This window comes from Ylistrum balloti, unplaced genomic scaffold (genome assembly GCF_031769215.1).
Source record: "Ylistrum balloti isolate Yb309-2 unplaced genomic scaffold, AGI_CSIRO_Ybal_v1 Utg369882, whole genome shotgun sequence".
NCBI classification, from domain to species: Eukaryota; Metazoa; Mollusca; class Bivalvia; order Pectinida; family Pectinidae; genus Ylistrum; species Ylistrum balloti.
This window is the reverse complement of record NW_026782019.1, coordinates 1313078-1332156: the sequence shown is the minus strand read 5'-3', so window position 1 is coordinate 1332156 and position 19079 is coordinate 1313078. Positions and strand designations below refer to the sequence as shown.

General features: G+C 36.3%; 1 protein-coding gene across 3 annotated transcripts in view; it reads right to left on the bottom strand.

Annotated features, from left to right (window-relative positions):
- The window catches only part of LOC132546292 (ras-specific guanine nucleotide-releasing factor RalGPS1-like), an 87915-nt gene that overhangs the window by 37771 nt on the left and 31065 nt on the right, over positions 1 to 19079 (bottom strand). For 2 of the 3 annotated variants that reach the window (XM_060210010.1, XM_060210012.1), the window contains exon 2: positions 14964 to 15067. In XM_060210010.1, coding sequence (XP_060065993.1) covers positions 14964 to 15067 — 104 coding nt within the window. Of the gene's footprint in view, positions 1 to 5931; positions 6116 to 14963; positions 15068 to 19079 lie in introns of those variants that run through there. The other variant, XM_060210011.1, reaches the window with a different exon arrangement.

The following is a 19079-nucleotide window of genomic DNA, read 5'->3' as shown; positions in this document are numbered from 1 at the left end:
AAATGGCCTCCTGTAGCTCTCTGTATGCATGCCATTATGAGAACTGATGTGTTCCCATCACAACAATGGAGATTCATGGAACTCTGAATAGCTATATACACAACACTGCCAGAAAGGTTCATGCTTCATAAGATTAAACTTTAGCTAACATGTAACAGTTTTGACATTTCATTGGCCTTATACCAACTATCATTGGATGTGACAATTTTATATATGACCTTATATAGCTGCAATAAGCATAGAACAAATAAAACAAGAGGCCGAAGGGCCTTAACGGTCACCTGAGTTACAATGTATTTTGTAACATGTCATAAATTTTTTTTTAAACAGGTAAGATAACTTCAGCTATATTGTGCACATAATACATATGTAAACTGTGCATAACATTAACTGCTGTCACGTGCGAATTAGACTTCTAACAAAGTTGGAATAAAAAGAAATTGCACTTAAAAATTCAATTTTTCTACATAAAATCTTCCTTTCAAGAACAGTAGAACATCTTTGAAATTTGAGCCAAGGAATCAACTTTTGGCACCACCCATCAGCCCCTTGGGGTCTTACCAAGTTTGAACTTTTTCTAAAAGAAAATAAACAAATTATGCTAAAAAATGTGATTTTCACGTATAAACCATAGTAAATTTTACCCCCTCCCCAAGGGGAAATGTGAGGTCCTTGGGTCATGAAATTTATAATTTTGGTAAAGCATCATAAGGCCTTTCACATCCATAAAGAGTATTTGATTGTACCTTGATTTGAGAAGAAGACTTTTGAAATTTTAATCAGTTCAACCCTTTTTGACCTCGCTTCATCAGGCCCCTGGTGGTTTGGAACCATATAACCTACAATTTGGTGCCCTTTTAGCCATGGAAGATTTTTGTAAAATTTCATTAAAATCGGTTCAGGAGTTTTCTAGAAGAAGTTGAAAATGTTAAAAAGTTTACAACGTAAGAAGCATCACACTGGACAAAAGAGGATTACAATAGGTCACCACAGGACTTTGTCTCAGTTGACCTAAAAAACTAGAAGATTGTTTACATCTAAGGCTGATGTGTTCTCCAACAAGCCCATCACAGCAATGAAAATTGGCAACAGATACTACAATCCGATTTGCCTTCACTTTTCCTTTGATCTGCCACAGCCGTGGTGGAGAAGGCAGGGCAGACACAGGGTGCCAGGGGGACTTGTACAGAAGTCTGGCTATCACAAACTCACATGTATTATTCATCTGATAATCAATGGGAAGCTGTTATTTATAGGTACATGCAGATATATGATAAATGTTGCTGTAACAATGAGTCTAAACTCTAACATTACAACAACAATGGCAGGAATAGTGTCTGTATACAGGAGTCTATAAACCTGACACCATTGATTAACTTACAAACGGTTCCCAAGTCAACCTTCAATACAGATTATACACATAGAAACCAAACGCTTGAAGTTTAACTTGTTAATGATATATAACATGTGCTGATCCTTTTAATCTACCATTTGTTATACCACGTAAACAAACTACTAAAAGAAGTATATGACTTATTTCTAGTTACATCCACACCTTATACAGCAATGTGACAGGGAAAAATGTGACAGGGAAAAATGTGTTTCAGTTCTAATTTATCACATGTGTCCACAACCAATGCAACACTGTGTTCATTATGGTTTGTAAATTATACCTGTAAGTCATACCTGGTCTGTAAGTTATACCTGTAAGTCATACCTGGTTTGTAAGTTATACCTGTAAGTTATACCTGGTTTGTAAGTTATACCTGTAAGTTATACCTGGTTTGTAAGTTATACATGTAAGTTATACCTGTAAGTTATACCTGTAAGTTATACCTGTAAGTTATACCTGGTTTGTAAGTTATACCTGGTTTGTAAGTTATACCTGTAAGTTATACCTGGTTTGTAAGTTATACCTGTAAGTTATACCTGGTTTGTAAGTTATACATGTAAGTTATAGCTTTAAGTTATATCTGAGTTATACCTAGTAAGTTATACCTGTAAGTTATACATGTAAGTTATACCTGGTTTGTAAGTTATACCTGTAAGTTATACCTGGTTTATAAGTTATACCTGTAAGTTATACCTGTAAGTTATACCTGGATTGTAAGTTATACCTGGTTTGTAAGATATACCTGGTTGATAAGTTATACCTGTAAGTTACACCTGATTGATAAGTTATACCTGTAAGTTACACCTGGTTTATAAGTTATACCTGTAAGTTACACCTGGTTTGTAAGTTATACCTGGTTTATAAGTTATACCTGTAAGTTACACCTGGTTTATAAGTTATACCTGTAAGTTACACCTGGTTTGTAAGTTATACCTGGTTTATAAGTTATACCTGTAAGTTACACCTGGTTTATAAGTTATACCTGTAAGTTACACCTGGTTTATAAGTTATACCTGTAAGTTATACCTGGTTTATAAGATATACCTGTAAGTTACACCTGGTTTGTAAGTTATACCTGTAAGTTACACCTGGTTTATAAGTTATACCTGTAAGTTATACCTGGTTTATAAGTTATACCTGTAAGTTACACCTGGTTTATAAGTTATACCTGTAAGTTATACCTGGTTGATAAGTTATACCTGTAAGTTACACCTGGTTTGTAAGTTATACCTGGTTTATAAGTTATACCTGTAAGTTATACCTGGTTTATAAGTTATACCTGTAAGTTATACCTGGTTTATAAGTTATACCTGTAAGTTACACCTGGTTTGTAAGTTATAGTATGTACCAGTAATTATTTCTCCTAACTGTAAACTGGGCATCAGAGTCAGCTATATTTATGGTATTCTACAGATCAATACAGTCTGCCTCTAGATAGCAGCAGCTAGCTGGTGTATATCTGTTTACGTCCAAATCAGATAGGTAAGCTTCAGTCAACTCAGGACATTCAGAAAATTTCTTCTTCTGATGAAGTAAGTCTTGAACAAAACAGTCTCGATACATTGGTTAAGTTCAAGTTCCCTATTGTTATTACAGGTAAAAGTTATATCAGGAACATTAGAAATGTTAAAACCTTACAAGTTATATGAATATTATTTCAAAATCAGAGAAATTGTAGGTATAGGAGTGTTCTCAACATTAGTCAGTTTTATAAGTAAAGTAGGTGGAATGCTTTTATTACATGTGGTCGGTTGTGTCAGTTACGACTCCTAAGGGCAAAGATATAACAATTTTCAGTCCCTTAAGTATATACTCAATGTGTTAACAAATTGTACACAGGATGTTACAGCCTGTTCTCAAGTACAATGACTCCAATTTCAAATTTATCAATCTAGAACAATGATTGTTGTAATTTTATCTAATGAGGAGAAATAAACCAATCCCTGCTGTAAGGTGGAGGTACATCGATGATGTGTTTTACATTTCTGGACACACACTTGATAGGATCTTCACCTCCATCTTGGATTCAATGTACTCAATTTATGTAACCATAAGATTAACCAGAAAGATTACTGATGTCTAAATCAACTTACAAGATATTACTGTCGTCGTTAGGAAGGACAACTCTTATAATTATGTAATTATGATGCTGAATTCATTGATCCAAACCTACAATAATACAATGTCTTATCAACACCACTGACAGACTCCTCGCTTAGCTCTTGGTATCCAGTCTCCAATGACCATACTAACTTGGGGATCCTACCTTTATTGAGCAAGTGTCAGATCTTCCCTCCACTCTCCCCTTCTTTTAAAAAAAATCAAGTGTCAGGATTTGCAGACAAATCTATCTTTCTTCCACAGATAAGTTATTTAAAACGGTTTTTACTGTGTCACTTCAGAATATGTCTGAAGCTTAAGCCACAAGTAACTAGATCGATTTGTGAAAGGTACAGCCCTGGTAATCAATCTCTATCAGGATCCTGAAAATGCCGCAGATACACAAAACCTCATTCATCAGACTTGTATAACCAAACTCAAAGCAAGGAGGATATTAGAACCATGATCTATCATCTCCTAGTGATCATCTACCTGTCAGGTACAGATCTAATGATCATCTACCTCTTCAGGTACAGATCTAATGATCATCTACCTCTTCAGGTATAAATCGGGTGATCATCTTCCTCTTCAGGTACAGCTCTAATGATCATCTACCTGTCAGGTACAGATCTAATGATCATCTACCTGTCAGGTACAGATCTAATGATCATCTACCTGTCCAGGTACAGATCTAATGATCATCTACCTGTCAGGTACAGATCTAATGATCATCTACCTGTCAGGTACAGATCTAATGATCATCTACCTGTCCAGGTACAGATCTAATGATCATCTACCTGTCCAGGTACAGATCTAATGATCATCTACCTGTCCAGGTACAGATCTAATGATCATCTACCTGTCAGGTACAGATCTAATGATCATCTACCTGTCAGGTACAGATCTAATGATCATCTACCTGTCCAGGTACAGATCTAATGATCATCTACCTGTCCAGGTACAGATCTAATGATCATCTACCTGTCAGGTACAGATCTAATGATCATCTACCTGTCAGGTACAGATCTAATGATCATCTACCTGTCCAGGTACAGATCTAATGATCATCTACCTGTCCAGGTACAGATCTAATGATCATCTACCTGTCCAGGTACAGATCTAATGATCATCTACCTGTCAGGTACAGATCTAATGATCATCTACCTGTCCAGGTACAGATCTAATGATCATCTACCTGTCCAGGTACAGATCTAATGATCATCTACCTGTCAGGTACAGATCTAATGATCATCTACCTGTCCAGGTACAGATCTAATGATCATCTACCTGTCAGGTACAGATCTAATGATCATCTACCTGTCAGGTACAGATCTAATGATCATCTACCTGTCAGGTACAGATCTAATGATCATCTACCTGTCCAAGTACCTGTCCAGACACAGACCTGGTGATCATCTACCTCTTCAGGTACAGACTATGATCTAATGACGATGTTTTAATCCTCATCAACCTGTCTGGGTACAGAATGACATGTAGTGGCCATTTACCTGTCAAGGTACAGAGTAGATTCCAGTCAATAGCAATTTCAGTACATAGACCGACAGATCTATTCTTCAACCTGCCAATAAGCACAATGATCAATACCAATATCACATCTCCACCTGACTTCACTGATTAAATTTTCAAAGACAAATATCAAAGAGATTCATTTCCTCACCTAACCAGTGAGTGGCAATGTTATTGGAATATGTGATGGCCTTATCAATACCACTGACTTAAGTTTACCAAAAAGTGATAGCCTTTGATATTCTATAGCTTACAAATTCTCAGAAAAATATGACCTCCTCCAATAGCGTATCAAATTTCGAAAATGACAGTCTCATTAGCTCACCAAAATCTGAAAATTACACCCTTGCAGTATCTTACCAAATTCTGAAACTTGGTTACACCCTTCAGAAGCTTACTGAATTCTGAAAATTACTCCCTGCAACAGCTTCCAAATACTGAAACTGACCTCCTTCAAAAACCAAATACTGAAACTGACCTCCTTTGAAAACCAAATTCTGAAACTGACCTGCTTATAATGCCTCTAACCCATGTCTGAAATACAGAAATGGACCAATACCACACTATCTTATGGACACATACTAGGAAAATCTGAAATATTAATGAACTATTCTACGTCTTCTCAATGGGGAGTCTGTAGTTTCCATTAGACTCTATTAACACACACATAAAAAAAATATAGTGACTGAGCTGTTGTGATGATTCTACCTTCCGAGGTTTCTTCCTACTGTAATGACCTCACAAAAAAAGTATCAATATCAACACATTAAACCAGATCGATAGAAATCAGCAACATTATACTGTTGATCTATATATATAAAGACTTCTTTAGTAACTAGATGAAGGAGTCTTGTGTTTATTTACTGATCAAGCAAGGTCATCTCGCCAAATTTCCAATATTGTATACTTACCTTGACTTGAAAACTTCAGAGCTCTTTAACCATGTAATCAAAATAGAATCTGATCATCACAGAAGATTAATAATCCGATGAAGTTTAAGAATGTCCCCACACAGATTGAAGAACCCTACTCACACCCACTGCCATTTGTAGTGTAATTATATGTTTCCTGTGGGATACACACATCTGTGTGTGCCTCAACAATAGTGGCCTACTTCTATACATAGCTGTAGTGCAGGGCCACTGTAGCAGCAGCAGGGATGCAGATCAACACTCCAGGGGCACTGCTACCCAGTAGTAAACAACAGATCAATAAAACTGCTACCCAGTAGTAAACAACAGATCAATAACACTGCTACCCAGTAGTAAACAACACATCAATAACACTACTACCCAGTAGTAAACAACAGATCAAAAACACTGCTACCCAGTAGTACACACACATCAATAACACTGCTACCCAGTAGTACACAACACATCAATAACACTTCTACCCAGTAGTAAACAACAGATCAATAACACTGCTACCCAGTAGTACACACACATCAATAACACTGCTACCCAGTAGTACACAACACATCAATAACACTACTACCCAGTAGTACACACACATCAATAACACTGCTACCCAGCAGTACACAACACATCAATAACACTGCTACCCAATAGTACACAACACATCAATAACACTACTACCCAAGTAAACAACAGATCAGTAACACTGCTTCCCAGTAGTACACAACACATCAATAACACTGCTACCCATTTAAAACAACACATCATTAACACTGCTACCCAGTAGTACACAACACATCAATAACACTGCTACCCAGTAGTACATAACACATCAATAACACTGCTTCCCAGTAGTAAACAACAGATCAAAAACACTGCTACCCAGTAGTAAACAACACATCAATAACACTGCTACCCAGTAGTACACAACACATCAATAACACTGCTACCCAGTAGTAAACAACACATCAATAACACTGCTACCCAGTAGTAAACAACACATCAATAACACTGCTACCCAGTAGTACACAACACATCAATAACACTAATACCCAGTAGTACACAACACATCAATAACACTGCTACCCAGTAGTACACAACACATCAATAACACTGCTACCCAGTAGTAAACAACACATCAATAACACTGCTACCCAGTAGTACACAACACATCAATAACACTACTACCCAGTAGTAAACAACACATCAATAACACTGCTACCCAGTAGTACACAACACATCAATAACACTGCATCCCAGTAGTAAACAACACATCAATAACACTGCTACCCAGTAGTAAACAACACATCAGTAACACTGCTACCCAGTAGTAAGCAACACATCAATAACACTACTACCCAGTAGTACACAATACATCAATAACACTGCTATCCAGTAGTAAACAACACATCATAGTAAACAACACATCAATAACACTGCTACCCAGTAGTAAACAACACATCAATAACACTGCTATCCAGTTGTAAACAACACATCAATAACACTGCTACCCAGTAGTATAAAACACATCAATAACACTGCTACCCAGTAGTACACAACACATCAATATCACTGTTACCCATTTAAAACAACACATCAACAGTCCTAAATACAGAGTAATAAACAACACATTTGCAGTACTCCTACCAAGTAGTAAACAACAATACTGTAGTGATGATATTGTTAAAAGCTATTTGTCAATTTGCTGATTTCTGATATTTCACTTACAAAAGTGAACATTGAGTTGTAAACAATATATAGGTATTAGTGGTCACTGATTCTAAGTGCACCAAGGGAGGTAATTAAGTACCAATGATATTTAGTACGAGTTCCTCCTGAGTGAGACTACCTTGTCTGAGGCTAAATGGTGGGGGCTATAAAGCTTGTTTATGTTGGTCATTACACTATCAGCAGCTGTATCCCCAGTGCTGGGCAGTCTGATTGACCATGGTCAGACAATCTAAACATGAACCCTCAGCAGATAGGGCAAATCAGTAGGTCATGCAACAACTCTGTTTCCTATTTATCTGCGCCTGGAATATAATTTCTGTCAACTTTCCATATTTGAAATGTGCTGAATTGTGTATTGAAATTTAGTAGCGTATGCAGAAAATTGCTTCTTCGAGCTGTTCTATCCAATAGGGCTAATGCTACTTTAAAGGTTTTTAGCATTGAGGGCATTTGACCTGTTCTATCCAATCGGGCTATTGCTACTTTAAAGGTTTTTATCACTGAGGGCCTTCGACCTGTTCTATCCAATAGGGCTAATGCTACTTTAAAGGTTTTTATCACTGAGGGCCTTCGACCTGTTCTATCCAATAGGGCTAATGCTACTTTAAAGGTTTTTATCACTGAGGGCCTTCGACCTGTTCTATCCAATAGGGCTAATGCTACTTTAAAGGTTTTTATCACTGAGGGCCTTCGACCTGTTCTATCCAATAGGGCTAATGCTACTTTAAAGGTTTTTAGCATTGGGGGCATTTGACCTTTCCTAAACAGTGATGGTAGTAAGGCTATATAAGCTCTGACAATATCTAATGGGAAGTGAGCCTTAAAAAAGTATAAACAGGGAGGTAGGACAAGCTCTGAATGTATCTGACAGGTAGTGAGCCTAAAAAAAGTATAAACAGGGAGGTAGGACAAGCTCTGACAAAATCTGACAGGTAGTGAGCCTCAGAAAGCTATAAACACGGAGGATAGGACAAGCTCTGAATGTATCTGACAGGTAGTGAGCCTAAAAAAAGTATAAACAGGGAGGTAGGACAAGCTCTGACAATATCTGACAGGTAGTGAACCTCAGAAATTTTTAAAGCAGGAATGGCATACAGTGAGCAGCAGAAAAGTATAAACAGGGATGGTAAGACAAGCTCTGACAATATCTGACAGACAGGAAGGTGTAAAATCCAAATTTTCTCCAACATAACTACTTAGTCTAAGGCAACCCTAAAACCAGGCAGGAAGCACCAAACAAATTAACACCTTTGTGTGGGTTCTCGAAATATGTTCCAATCGATCTGAAGGAAGAGACTAAAAATACAGTACATCTAGAAAATTTCATTGCCTCCTAATTGTTTCAATTACGAACCGTAAAAGAGAGTAAAACATTAGCAAATAGAAGGTGTTGATTACCTCAGAAAGTGAATTCAAATGCAGTTTTGTTAAGGATTACAGCTTGGAGCTACAATTCCATCTAATGTTTTATGTCACCGGTATTTATCTTTTCTATCTGTTAGTACAGCTAACTGTTTAGCATGGCTAGACTATGATTTTGTCAGTTCTACATCAATGTGATAGCTCTCTGGTTGCAAAAACAAAATCAAACGCATTACCAAATGAAAAACAAGTAAAACAATATGAAATTTGCGTGATGTTTCATACAGAAGTTGTAAAGGAAGTAAACTATACATAGACATAAATGCCCCTAGTGCTCTCTTGTATATAATCATCAATATACATATTTTGACAAATTTCTAAAAATAGAAATGGTGACCTTGCCCTTGAAATAACAAAACACGATTTCATCAAAGGTAACGTCATAAGTAAGCTTTGTATTAAATTGGTAAGAGAAAAGAGTTAACAGATCTGGGTACGGATTAAGAAGGGACAGAGACCTGACACTACAATGGCTATAAATATCTTGATCTAAAATGACTTGTTTCAGAGAAGAAAACATTATCATCACAAAATTTGTCTCATTTAGCCTGAATTTGTTACATTGACCTTGAAGTTACAAACTAGTAAAACATAAATCTACCGTCCACTATTAGCTAGCGTTCCAAACATTCATCACCTAAGGTCATAACTGTTTATCCAGTATGTCTCCTGACCGTGACCTTACCGTGACCTTACCATGCCGAGCCACAATAAAACGATGAAAGACTGGATAACATCAAAGTATTGAGTGGTATCGAGTGTTGATGGGGGCCATATTGAAGGCTGTGTGCATCTGATACCTTACATCATTAGCAAATATTCAGAAGTCAACCTGCTAATGTAATTATGTTTTGGCAGTTTCGGTTGAGATCATCAGTGATGTGTAGATGAAAGCTCCACATCACCGGTAACTGCTACTAATCATCAGATTTTAAAGCGGTTTAAATCCAGCATTCTGGTGTGTGAAACTTTCTGTGAAGAAACCTTGATGTTCCCAAGAATATTGATCCTATGACGTACACATCCAATATCATAGTCTGTTCTATCATCATCCTTCGGTATTTTTCCCATGAGTTTTTTGCTGCATTATTAGAGCTCTACCCATTAGCTGTTGGTGCACAACTTGCTAGATGGAGAAAACAGGCCTAAAGTTCTCGATACAACACATCAAAGGGAGATAACAGTGAGATAAGTTCCCTTCTGTACAACATCTTTATTTCAGGAAATCATTGTACAACAAACATTTACTGTTGTTAAATTTCACTTAATTGATAAAATCATTAACTCTACACACAAATGTGATAAAGCAAACTGACAAAATATTCAATTCTACTCAGGATTGAAATATTACTTAAAAGCAGATACTGATAAAGAAACGATTGTGATTTTTACTATATAGATTAACTCAGATGTACCTCAGGGATTTTATCAATCAATTTCTAACAGATTATGAGATATAACAGATCATGCCTTTTTGCTGTGTATCATCACGTGTGGAAAACAAAGAAAACACAACTCGATATAAGACAGTGTCTTTCCTGTGTATCATCAGATCTGATGACAAAGATTACCTGGTTTCTACATAAGACAGTGTCTTTCCTGTGTATTATCATCATCAGATTTGACAAAGATTACCTGATTTCTACATAAGACAGTGTCTTAATCTCTGTATTATCATCATCAGATTTGACAACAAAGATTACCTGGTTGATACATAAGACAGTGTCTTTCCTGTGTATTTTATTATCAGATTTGACAACAAAGATCATCTGATTTCTACATAAGACAGTGTCTTTCCTGTGTATTATCATCAGATTTGATGACAAAGATTACCTGATTTCTACATAAGACAGTGTTTCCCCTGTGTTTTATGATTACCTGACTCCTACATATGATAATATCTGTATAATATCACCAGAAGGTACACCAGACATTACCTGATTCCTCGCGATGACAGTTTATTCCCCAGGGCTGAGGGACTGATGTAACACTTCTATCAGAAAACTCTGCATGTAGATGAACTTTGTCAATCAACTGAATAAATCTATTTCCACAGAAAACTAAATCCCAATTGACCGAGAGTAATCCACTCAGTTACAGGAAGGTCTGCAGAATATGTCACACAAGAGCATGAATGCATACATCAGCAAATCGACAAAAGGAAATATGGCTAGAAGGAGTCAGGCTCCAAACACAGCAACTGTTCACTGTGGTGGTGGATGTCGAAAGGTTTCATTGAAATAATGCATAATGCAAATACATATGTGTGTTTGTAGTTTTTGATGTGCCTCCTGAGATACGCAGTCACACAACTCCATCGTAACATGCTTGTAACACACGGATCACGTAAGCGATCAGGATCAATATTTCATACTCAGGAAAAACAATTCTCCATTACTTAACACACAACAAACACCAACAAGCTTACAGAGCAACACTTGAAGCATTAAAGGTCATGGAGTATATGCCTGAAATAGAATCAGTAATAGGTTAAATCTGATTCTGAAGTTTCATTTTTTATAGTAAATGCTGATCTTAATGTTATTTAATCCATAATGATGTTACTACACTGTTGAAGTATAGAGGATTACCTGGGTATCAATATCTATTCCCCAGACCAGGGTAAGGTGAGGCCTTTAAGTGCAACAGTTATTTTCAAAACATCAAGCTTATTAGGGAAATGGAGCTCAATGCTATGTGTTATCATAGACATTGAACCGGAATGAGAAAATGTCATCTGCACAAAGCAATGCACACTTCTAGTGTCCGTCTGTACAAAGCACTGCCCATTTTAAGTGTAACCTGCACAAAGCACTGCCCATTTTAAGTATCGTCTGCACAAAGCACTGCCCATTTTAAGTGTCGTTTGCACAAAGCACTGCCCATTTTTAGTGTTATCTGCACAAAGCATTGCCCACTTTTAGTGTAACCTGCACAAAGCACTGCCCACTTTTAGAGTTGTCTACAAACCACTGCCCATTTGCAGTGTAATCAGTACAAAGCACTGCCCACTTTTAGTGTTGTCTACAAACCACTGCCCATTTGCAGTGTAATCAGTACAAAGCACTGCCCACTTTTAGTGTTGTCTACAAACCACTGCCTACTTTTAGTGTTGTCTACAAATCACTGCCCACTTTTAGTGTTGTCTACAAACCAATGCCCACTTTTAGAGTTGTCTACAAATCACTGCCCACTTTTAGTGTTGTCTACAAACCACTGCCCATTTACAGTGTCATCAGTACAAAGTGCTGCCCACTTTTAGTGTTGTCTACAAACCACTGCCCACTTTTAGAGTTGTCTACAAACCACTGCCCACCTTTATTGTTGTCTACAAATCACTGCCCACTTTTAGTGTTGTCTACAAACCACTGCCCACTTTTAGTGTTGTCTACAAACCACTGCCCATTTGCAGTGTCATCAGTACAAAGTGCTGCCCACTTTTAGTGTCATTTGCACATTGTCTTTGCGTTTTGAAACACCTGAGTATATTTAGGTTTTAGGTCTCGGCCTAAAACACATAGATATGAAAGTGCATTCAACGACTGCCAAGTTTACAAGCAAAAATTTACAGCTGAGTGTTAACATTCCGTAACATCATGATCTCTCCTGGAACTTTAATGATGGTGGATGACAAATAAGAGGGGTGTAGGAGGTATACTTATGGACTTATGTAAACAATGTTATGGCTACAACATGGTAAATTTGGCAAAAATACCCCAAAAATCTGCATTAAATTGCTGTAACATCAATCTTGGATCGCTAATGATTGTACAGGAGGGGTGTGGGAGGTACTTAAGAAGTTATGTAAAAATTGTTTTGTTCCCAATAACGAAGATTTTGTGAAAAACAATCAAAACAGTGCAATAAATAGCTGTAACATCATTATTAGGATTCTACTGGTTATATAGGAAGGGTGTGGATTTACCTAAAAGATTTTCAAAAATTTACAACAAAGTTATAAAAGTGGAATGCAGATACCAGCAGAACAGCAAATAGGCTTACTTTCACTCATAACCAATAAACTTTATCATAGCTGAACAACATTGCGGCAAAAAGACGACGTAAATTATTTATCTAAGAAGTTTATATCAAGTAAATAAAGCATCAAACTATAACAATGGCACGTCTATAATAACATCTGTAATTTTATAATAACAATTAACAGTGTAGCCAGAATGACCAGTTATGTTCATCTTTCAATGTATTGATTACAATAAAATGGGGAACACAGGTAAACCAGGTCAGCTATGTTCTCTACCATATTCTTTACACTGAACGATTACATAACAAATGGGAATTGATATGTCAACAAACTTGAATATTCCACTTAAAGTTCAACAGGACATGTCATTCTAGTCCTATTTTAACACTTGACATTCTATATATAATTAATGAAAACAAAGTCGGTTAGGAATGACACAAAATTCCTCCAATGGCTTGATCAGGACGTGGTTGTGCGATAGCCTGTAATTACTTGAAGAATTTTGGGTGGAGTATTCTCCATCCAGTTCAAAAATCACAGGTTTATGTTATTTTTACGATGTTTGATTTTGTAAACTTTAATTGCCATTTCCGTCTAATTCTATCATTAGAGGTAATTCCAAATGTGACTATAGTATGTAGTTAGTATAAAATAAGTTTGGTAAGGAAATAATAAAATATGTCTTTTATACAATTTTTCTAATTCTAAAAGTGGTCAACCCCCTGAACTGGACCAGTGACCATCACTATCAAATCAGAAGTGCAATATAGCTGTGCACAAGATTTTTTTCTCTGTAGGATAGACACACACAAAGATAGACAAACCAATGCATTTATAGACAAAATCATTATAATGTACTCTCACTATATAAGGAAGGCATAATAACAGACGATGTCTTATTTCATCACTTCCATCTCTTTGTATCAGCCAGTGTCCCGTAATACCAGCTGGTTTATAATTCATATTGTGTATCTCATATATGTAAGTGAGTAACACCACACTTTTTTTCCCTATATTTCACTATTCTGGACTTTCTTATACCTGATTACTCTACACCTAATACAAGCCCTCTCAATATCTGAAAGTGTACTGGTCTTTAGACATGATTTCTTACTTCAATATAAACAAAAGCATTACATGATCCTGAGACAATGGGTTACATTTTGGAGAAATCTAGGTCCCTTTATAAGAATCCTTGTTGTTGGAAACGATGAAGCAAAAAAATCATAGGCAGAAATATGATTTCAATGTGATGTAATGAAGAATTTTACATTAACCATCAGTTGATGTACAAGTATTTAACGTGGAGCTATTTTGAGTTACCTCCCTTCCCTCACTAGGTGTGTACTGAAGCAACAAGTTCAGATTTAAAGACCTGGCACAGTATGTATAGATCTGTATCCCTGGCCCTCTGATGAAAGATGAAAGTCTCGCTACAAGGCAAATGTACCAAGAATCTGATCCTCTGAGCAACATAACCCTTTATATCAGAGGGAAATCTTTCTATCACAGGAAATAAAGCAGGTCTCATATTTGTAGAGTACTAGGTAATTACATAAAGAGAAGTTATTGTACTCATACTTCAACCAACCATAATGCATTGTTATAGTGAGTCTGTCTTATTCTTGATTTCAGACATTTTAGTTTAACTGAGCTTCTGAACAGTGCAAATGCTGAAACTAAAGCACATCAAACAAGCCCTGAGAACTGCATATCAAATCCAGGTTAATGCAACACTTAGTTTAAACATAAAACGTCGCGAGACTGTGATGACAGGAATTATTCTGAGAATTCAGCTGATGTTGTAGTTCCCACGAGTAACTCTAAGAAGTTCATAAAAATACTTGTCTGCAGTTGCAATCATAAAATTAATAAAGCTTGCACCGAGATTTACCTCACAGAATAGAAGGAGTCGGACAGCCTTCGTACAAACCGGTCATGTTTCACGGCCAGCCGACTCACACTCTCCGTAAACGATCCATGCCTTTTCACAGCATTCTGCAGAAAAAGAATAAAAGCATGATAAAGCATATATTACAATCAACAAGTAAATTTGTAAATATATCTTTTAAAAAATGCCTTTAAGCCATGCGTGTTTACATGAGAATGCCAGTCACTCATTAATATAAAAAAAGAAAAGAAAAAAAAAAAAAACAGAAAATGATGGACTTCAACAGCCATATGTGGGTATCATAGAAAGTGACCCCAAATGGAAATCAAAGAATTTTTTTTACCGCTGAAAGCTACCCTCGATCTCAGCTTAATTTTTTCATACACTTAATGTCTTGATCCTGTAAGCCTTAAAGATTTTTTCAGGATGGTATTGAAGTACCATGTGTTAGAAATTCTGTCCTGACAGGTCTTCAATCAGGTACAAAGAATTTTTAATCAGATTCCAAAGTCAAACACAAAGAGGGACTTTCAATAGAATTTATTGCGTCTCATCACCGTTATTTTACTTGGTACTTACTATATACTGTGGAAAAACCCTAATATTTGTTTCAAAGTTACATTTCTAAAGACATGATTTACACTTAATTTTTTTTATTGTAATGAAATTAACTTTCACATTAAAGAAGAAAATTTCTCCAGTAATAGAGGTTGAGGTTTTGCTTCTACAAGCTGAAGACACTATATATATGTTTGTAATTTTCACAGCAATTTCAGTTTCATCCTTTCTAATCCACAAGCTTGTAATTCAAGAGCAAAACCTTTTAACTCAAAAAAGCATTGCAGTCTATCTCAAACCTGTACATACACCTATGTACTCTCCTAAAAGTATACAGTACACAGATAAAGCATGTCTTTATTTCATTCACATTACACATTGTTGTACTGTAGCATAGCAGATAGGCCTGGAACATGGTAGGAAAATAGCGTACATATTCCAGGGATGTAACAAGTGGTTTGGCAGATGTAACGGACAACTTATCTATGGTCCCTCTATCAACAGGACACAATCGGTGAATAACCCAAAAGTTCAGAAGGCCATCCATCCGGTACTTCTTAACAAGCCTGACAGGGGTTATCTCCCTTACTACAGCATCAAATCTATTCTACAGTTTTCAGATGACGTTTATAACTATTGTGTTCAAGACAGTATATCAGACTTTTAACTTGTATCAACAATCACAAGTTGTCAGACATTACATGGGACTGATTGTTAAGGTTAAAAGTGTTTTATCTGATTTCCTAAAAAAACAATATACAATGGCTCTGACTACATTCACTTAAAATGGAATTTTAAAACATTATTCATACTGAAAAAGAAAATGTTTGGAATGTGTCTATGACAGGTGCCTGATCTCAATCACTAGTATATACATTAGTACATCTATAATAAGTGGGAACTGTGATGGAAGTGAACTATACAACCTCTCTATACCTAGCACTAAATATCTGGATCTGGATTTAATTTCAACACAGTTTTAATTTAGTCTTTCCCTTATTCATTAGTGGTATTACAACATACAGTTTACAAATCATACTGAAACTTTTTGCAGTCGGTAGAAATCAGTTCAGGTATTAATAAGAAATACCTGTGGATAATTCAAGCGTTTCTTTACAATTCTGGCAAACCAGATCATGTCCATCAGACTGGAAGTTCCATTAGTGTTGTCGAGATTGTGTGATAGTCAGTGTAGGGTGCAAACAGCCTCAGGCATTTTTTTCTCCATAATTAAAACTGACCACTATAACTGAAACAATATAAAGCTCCATCTCCCTGAACGCTTGACCATCAAAACTGGCAGTGACATCTGGACAGATTCCAATAATGACATCTCAAGTAACTCCAGATGATAGGGACTGAATTGTATGTATTCAGTATATTCTCACTGAATTTTAGGCTTTGTTTACCACAGATTGAGACTGACTTTTATTCCTTCATATGTTTATAGATTGAAGTATGGTGCCAATGTCCAGGATCAGTGTTTGTCACAATAAACTCCCAGACAATATCTTCAGTTTGTACATGGTGGCCAAGTCCAGGATTGTTGCTTGCTACAATAATCTTCCAGACAACATCATCAGTTTGTACATGGTGGCAATGTCCAGGACTGTTGCTTGCCATAATAATCTTTCACACATGACTTTCAGTTTGTACATGGGCTCTCACCTTTGAGTTCCATTAGAACCTTATTATGAAACATTATGTACTGTAAAACCAAAATGACTTCTATTGGGCTCACATTTTATAGTTTAATAAAATCATGGATTTTCTTTCACATTTGATTTTCTGGATAAATCTTGCTGATAAAATCCACTTTCAATAGCAGATCCTTAATAACAGATTGATTCTGTGGACATTTCATTCTAGTTGGACATGGAAATCGAAAATTTTCCATCAAATAATGGAAAACGTATTTAGCCGGCAACCACAAAATCAACCAAAATAAGCCCCACCATGAAAACCCAATTATTTGACAGTAATTTACCTGTAGACACCATGTTAACCATTATAGATATATAAGTTGATACCAGTTTTATAGCAGCAATAAATATTTTTAGTCAGATTTTTATGCTGATATAGTTTAGAGTTGATAACATAAGATCACAGGGGCCTGTTACATTATTTCTTGGGACGTCAGGGCTTGTATTTTACACTATTACTACTAGCTATAATATACATGTGAAATTAAAAGCTCTCATCCCCAAGAAGCATTTATACAGGCCCCTGTGCTTAAGATACTGAAGGTCTAGCTACTATGGCCCTTTAGCTACCCATTCTAGTCCACTAATTGGTCTTACATAGCTGCTACAGTACAGTGCTGCTGGCTTTGAACCTCTGCCAATCAGTAGTACCCACTACCAAGTCAAAGTAACCTTCTAAAATACATGTAACACTTAAATACCAAGGTTGAAGCGGCATCCCATGTTTACATTTTGAGTCTTAACAAACTTAAAAAGTGAATAACGTTATTTCATCATGCAATACAACATTGATCAGCGAGGATGAAAGTTATGGAAATGGACATGGATCCAAAAGGAAACATGCAACAGAGAGAAAGGCTAGGACTACATTATATTATAAAGTCTGCCAGTAACTCAACATGTTAACCTTGCAAAATATGAAGAACATTTCTCAATCCACAGGAGACAGAAACAGCTATATGATATCAAGATATCATTAAATCATTTGATCATTGGTAAAAACAATGAAAATACCATTAAATAGATATATAGAAATGTATTATTTTTGCATTTACCTTGAAAGTTTCCCTTACCTATGTGAGTAATAAAGGCTGCTGCTAGTAAAAGGGAGCCAGTTTGTAGACAGTTATGTAATGCATAGTGGCACCTGATTAGATAAGGAAGTGACACAGGATAGGAGTAAAATTGATTTGTGAAAGGAACATCAGTGGCAGTCTGTTAAGATCTATACATTGCATGATATTGACAAAAAGGAGAATAGGCATCTACAATTCAATACAATTAATGCCCTTCACATACCGCCAACATAGTGGTATACAGTTAATGCCCTTCACATACCACCAATATAGTGGTATACAGTTAATGCCCTTCACATACCGCCAACATAGTGGTATACAATTAATGCCCTTCACATACCACCAACATAGTGGTATACAATTAATGCCCTTCACATACCGCCAACATAGTGGTATACAATTAATGCCCTTCACATACCGCCAACATAGTGGTATACAATTAATGCCCTTCACATACCGCTAACATAGTGGTATACAGTTAAAGCCCTTCACATACCACCAACATAGTGGTATACAATTAATGCCCTTCACATACCACCAACATAGTGGTATACAGTTAATGCCCTTTATATACCACCAATATAGTGGTATACAATTAATGCCCTTCACATACAACCAACATAGTGGTATACAATTAATGCCCTTCACATACAACCAACATAGTGGTATACAGTTAATGCCCTTCACATACCACCAACATAGTGGTATACAGTTAATGCCCTTCACATACCACCAACATAGTGGTATACAATTAATGCCCTTCACATACCACCAACATAGTG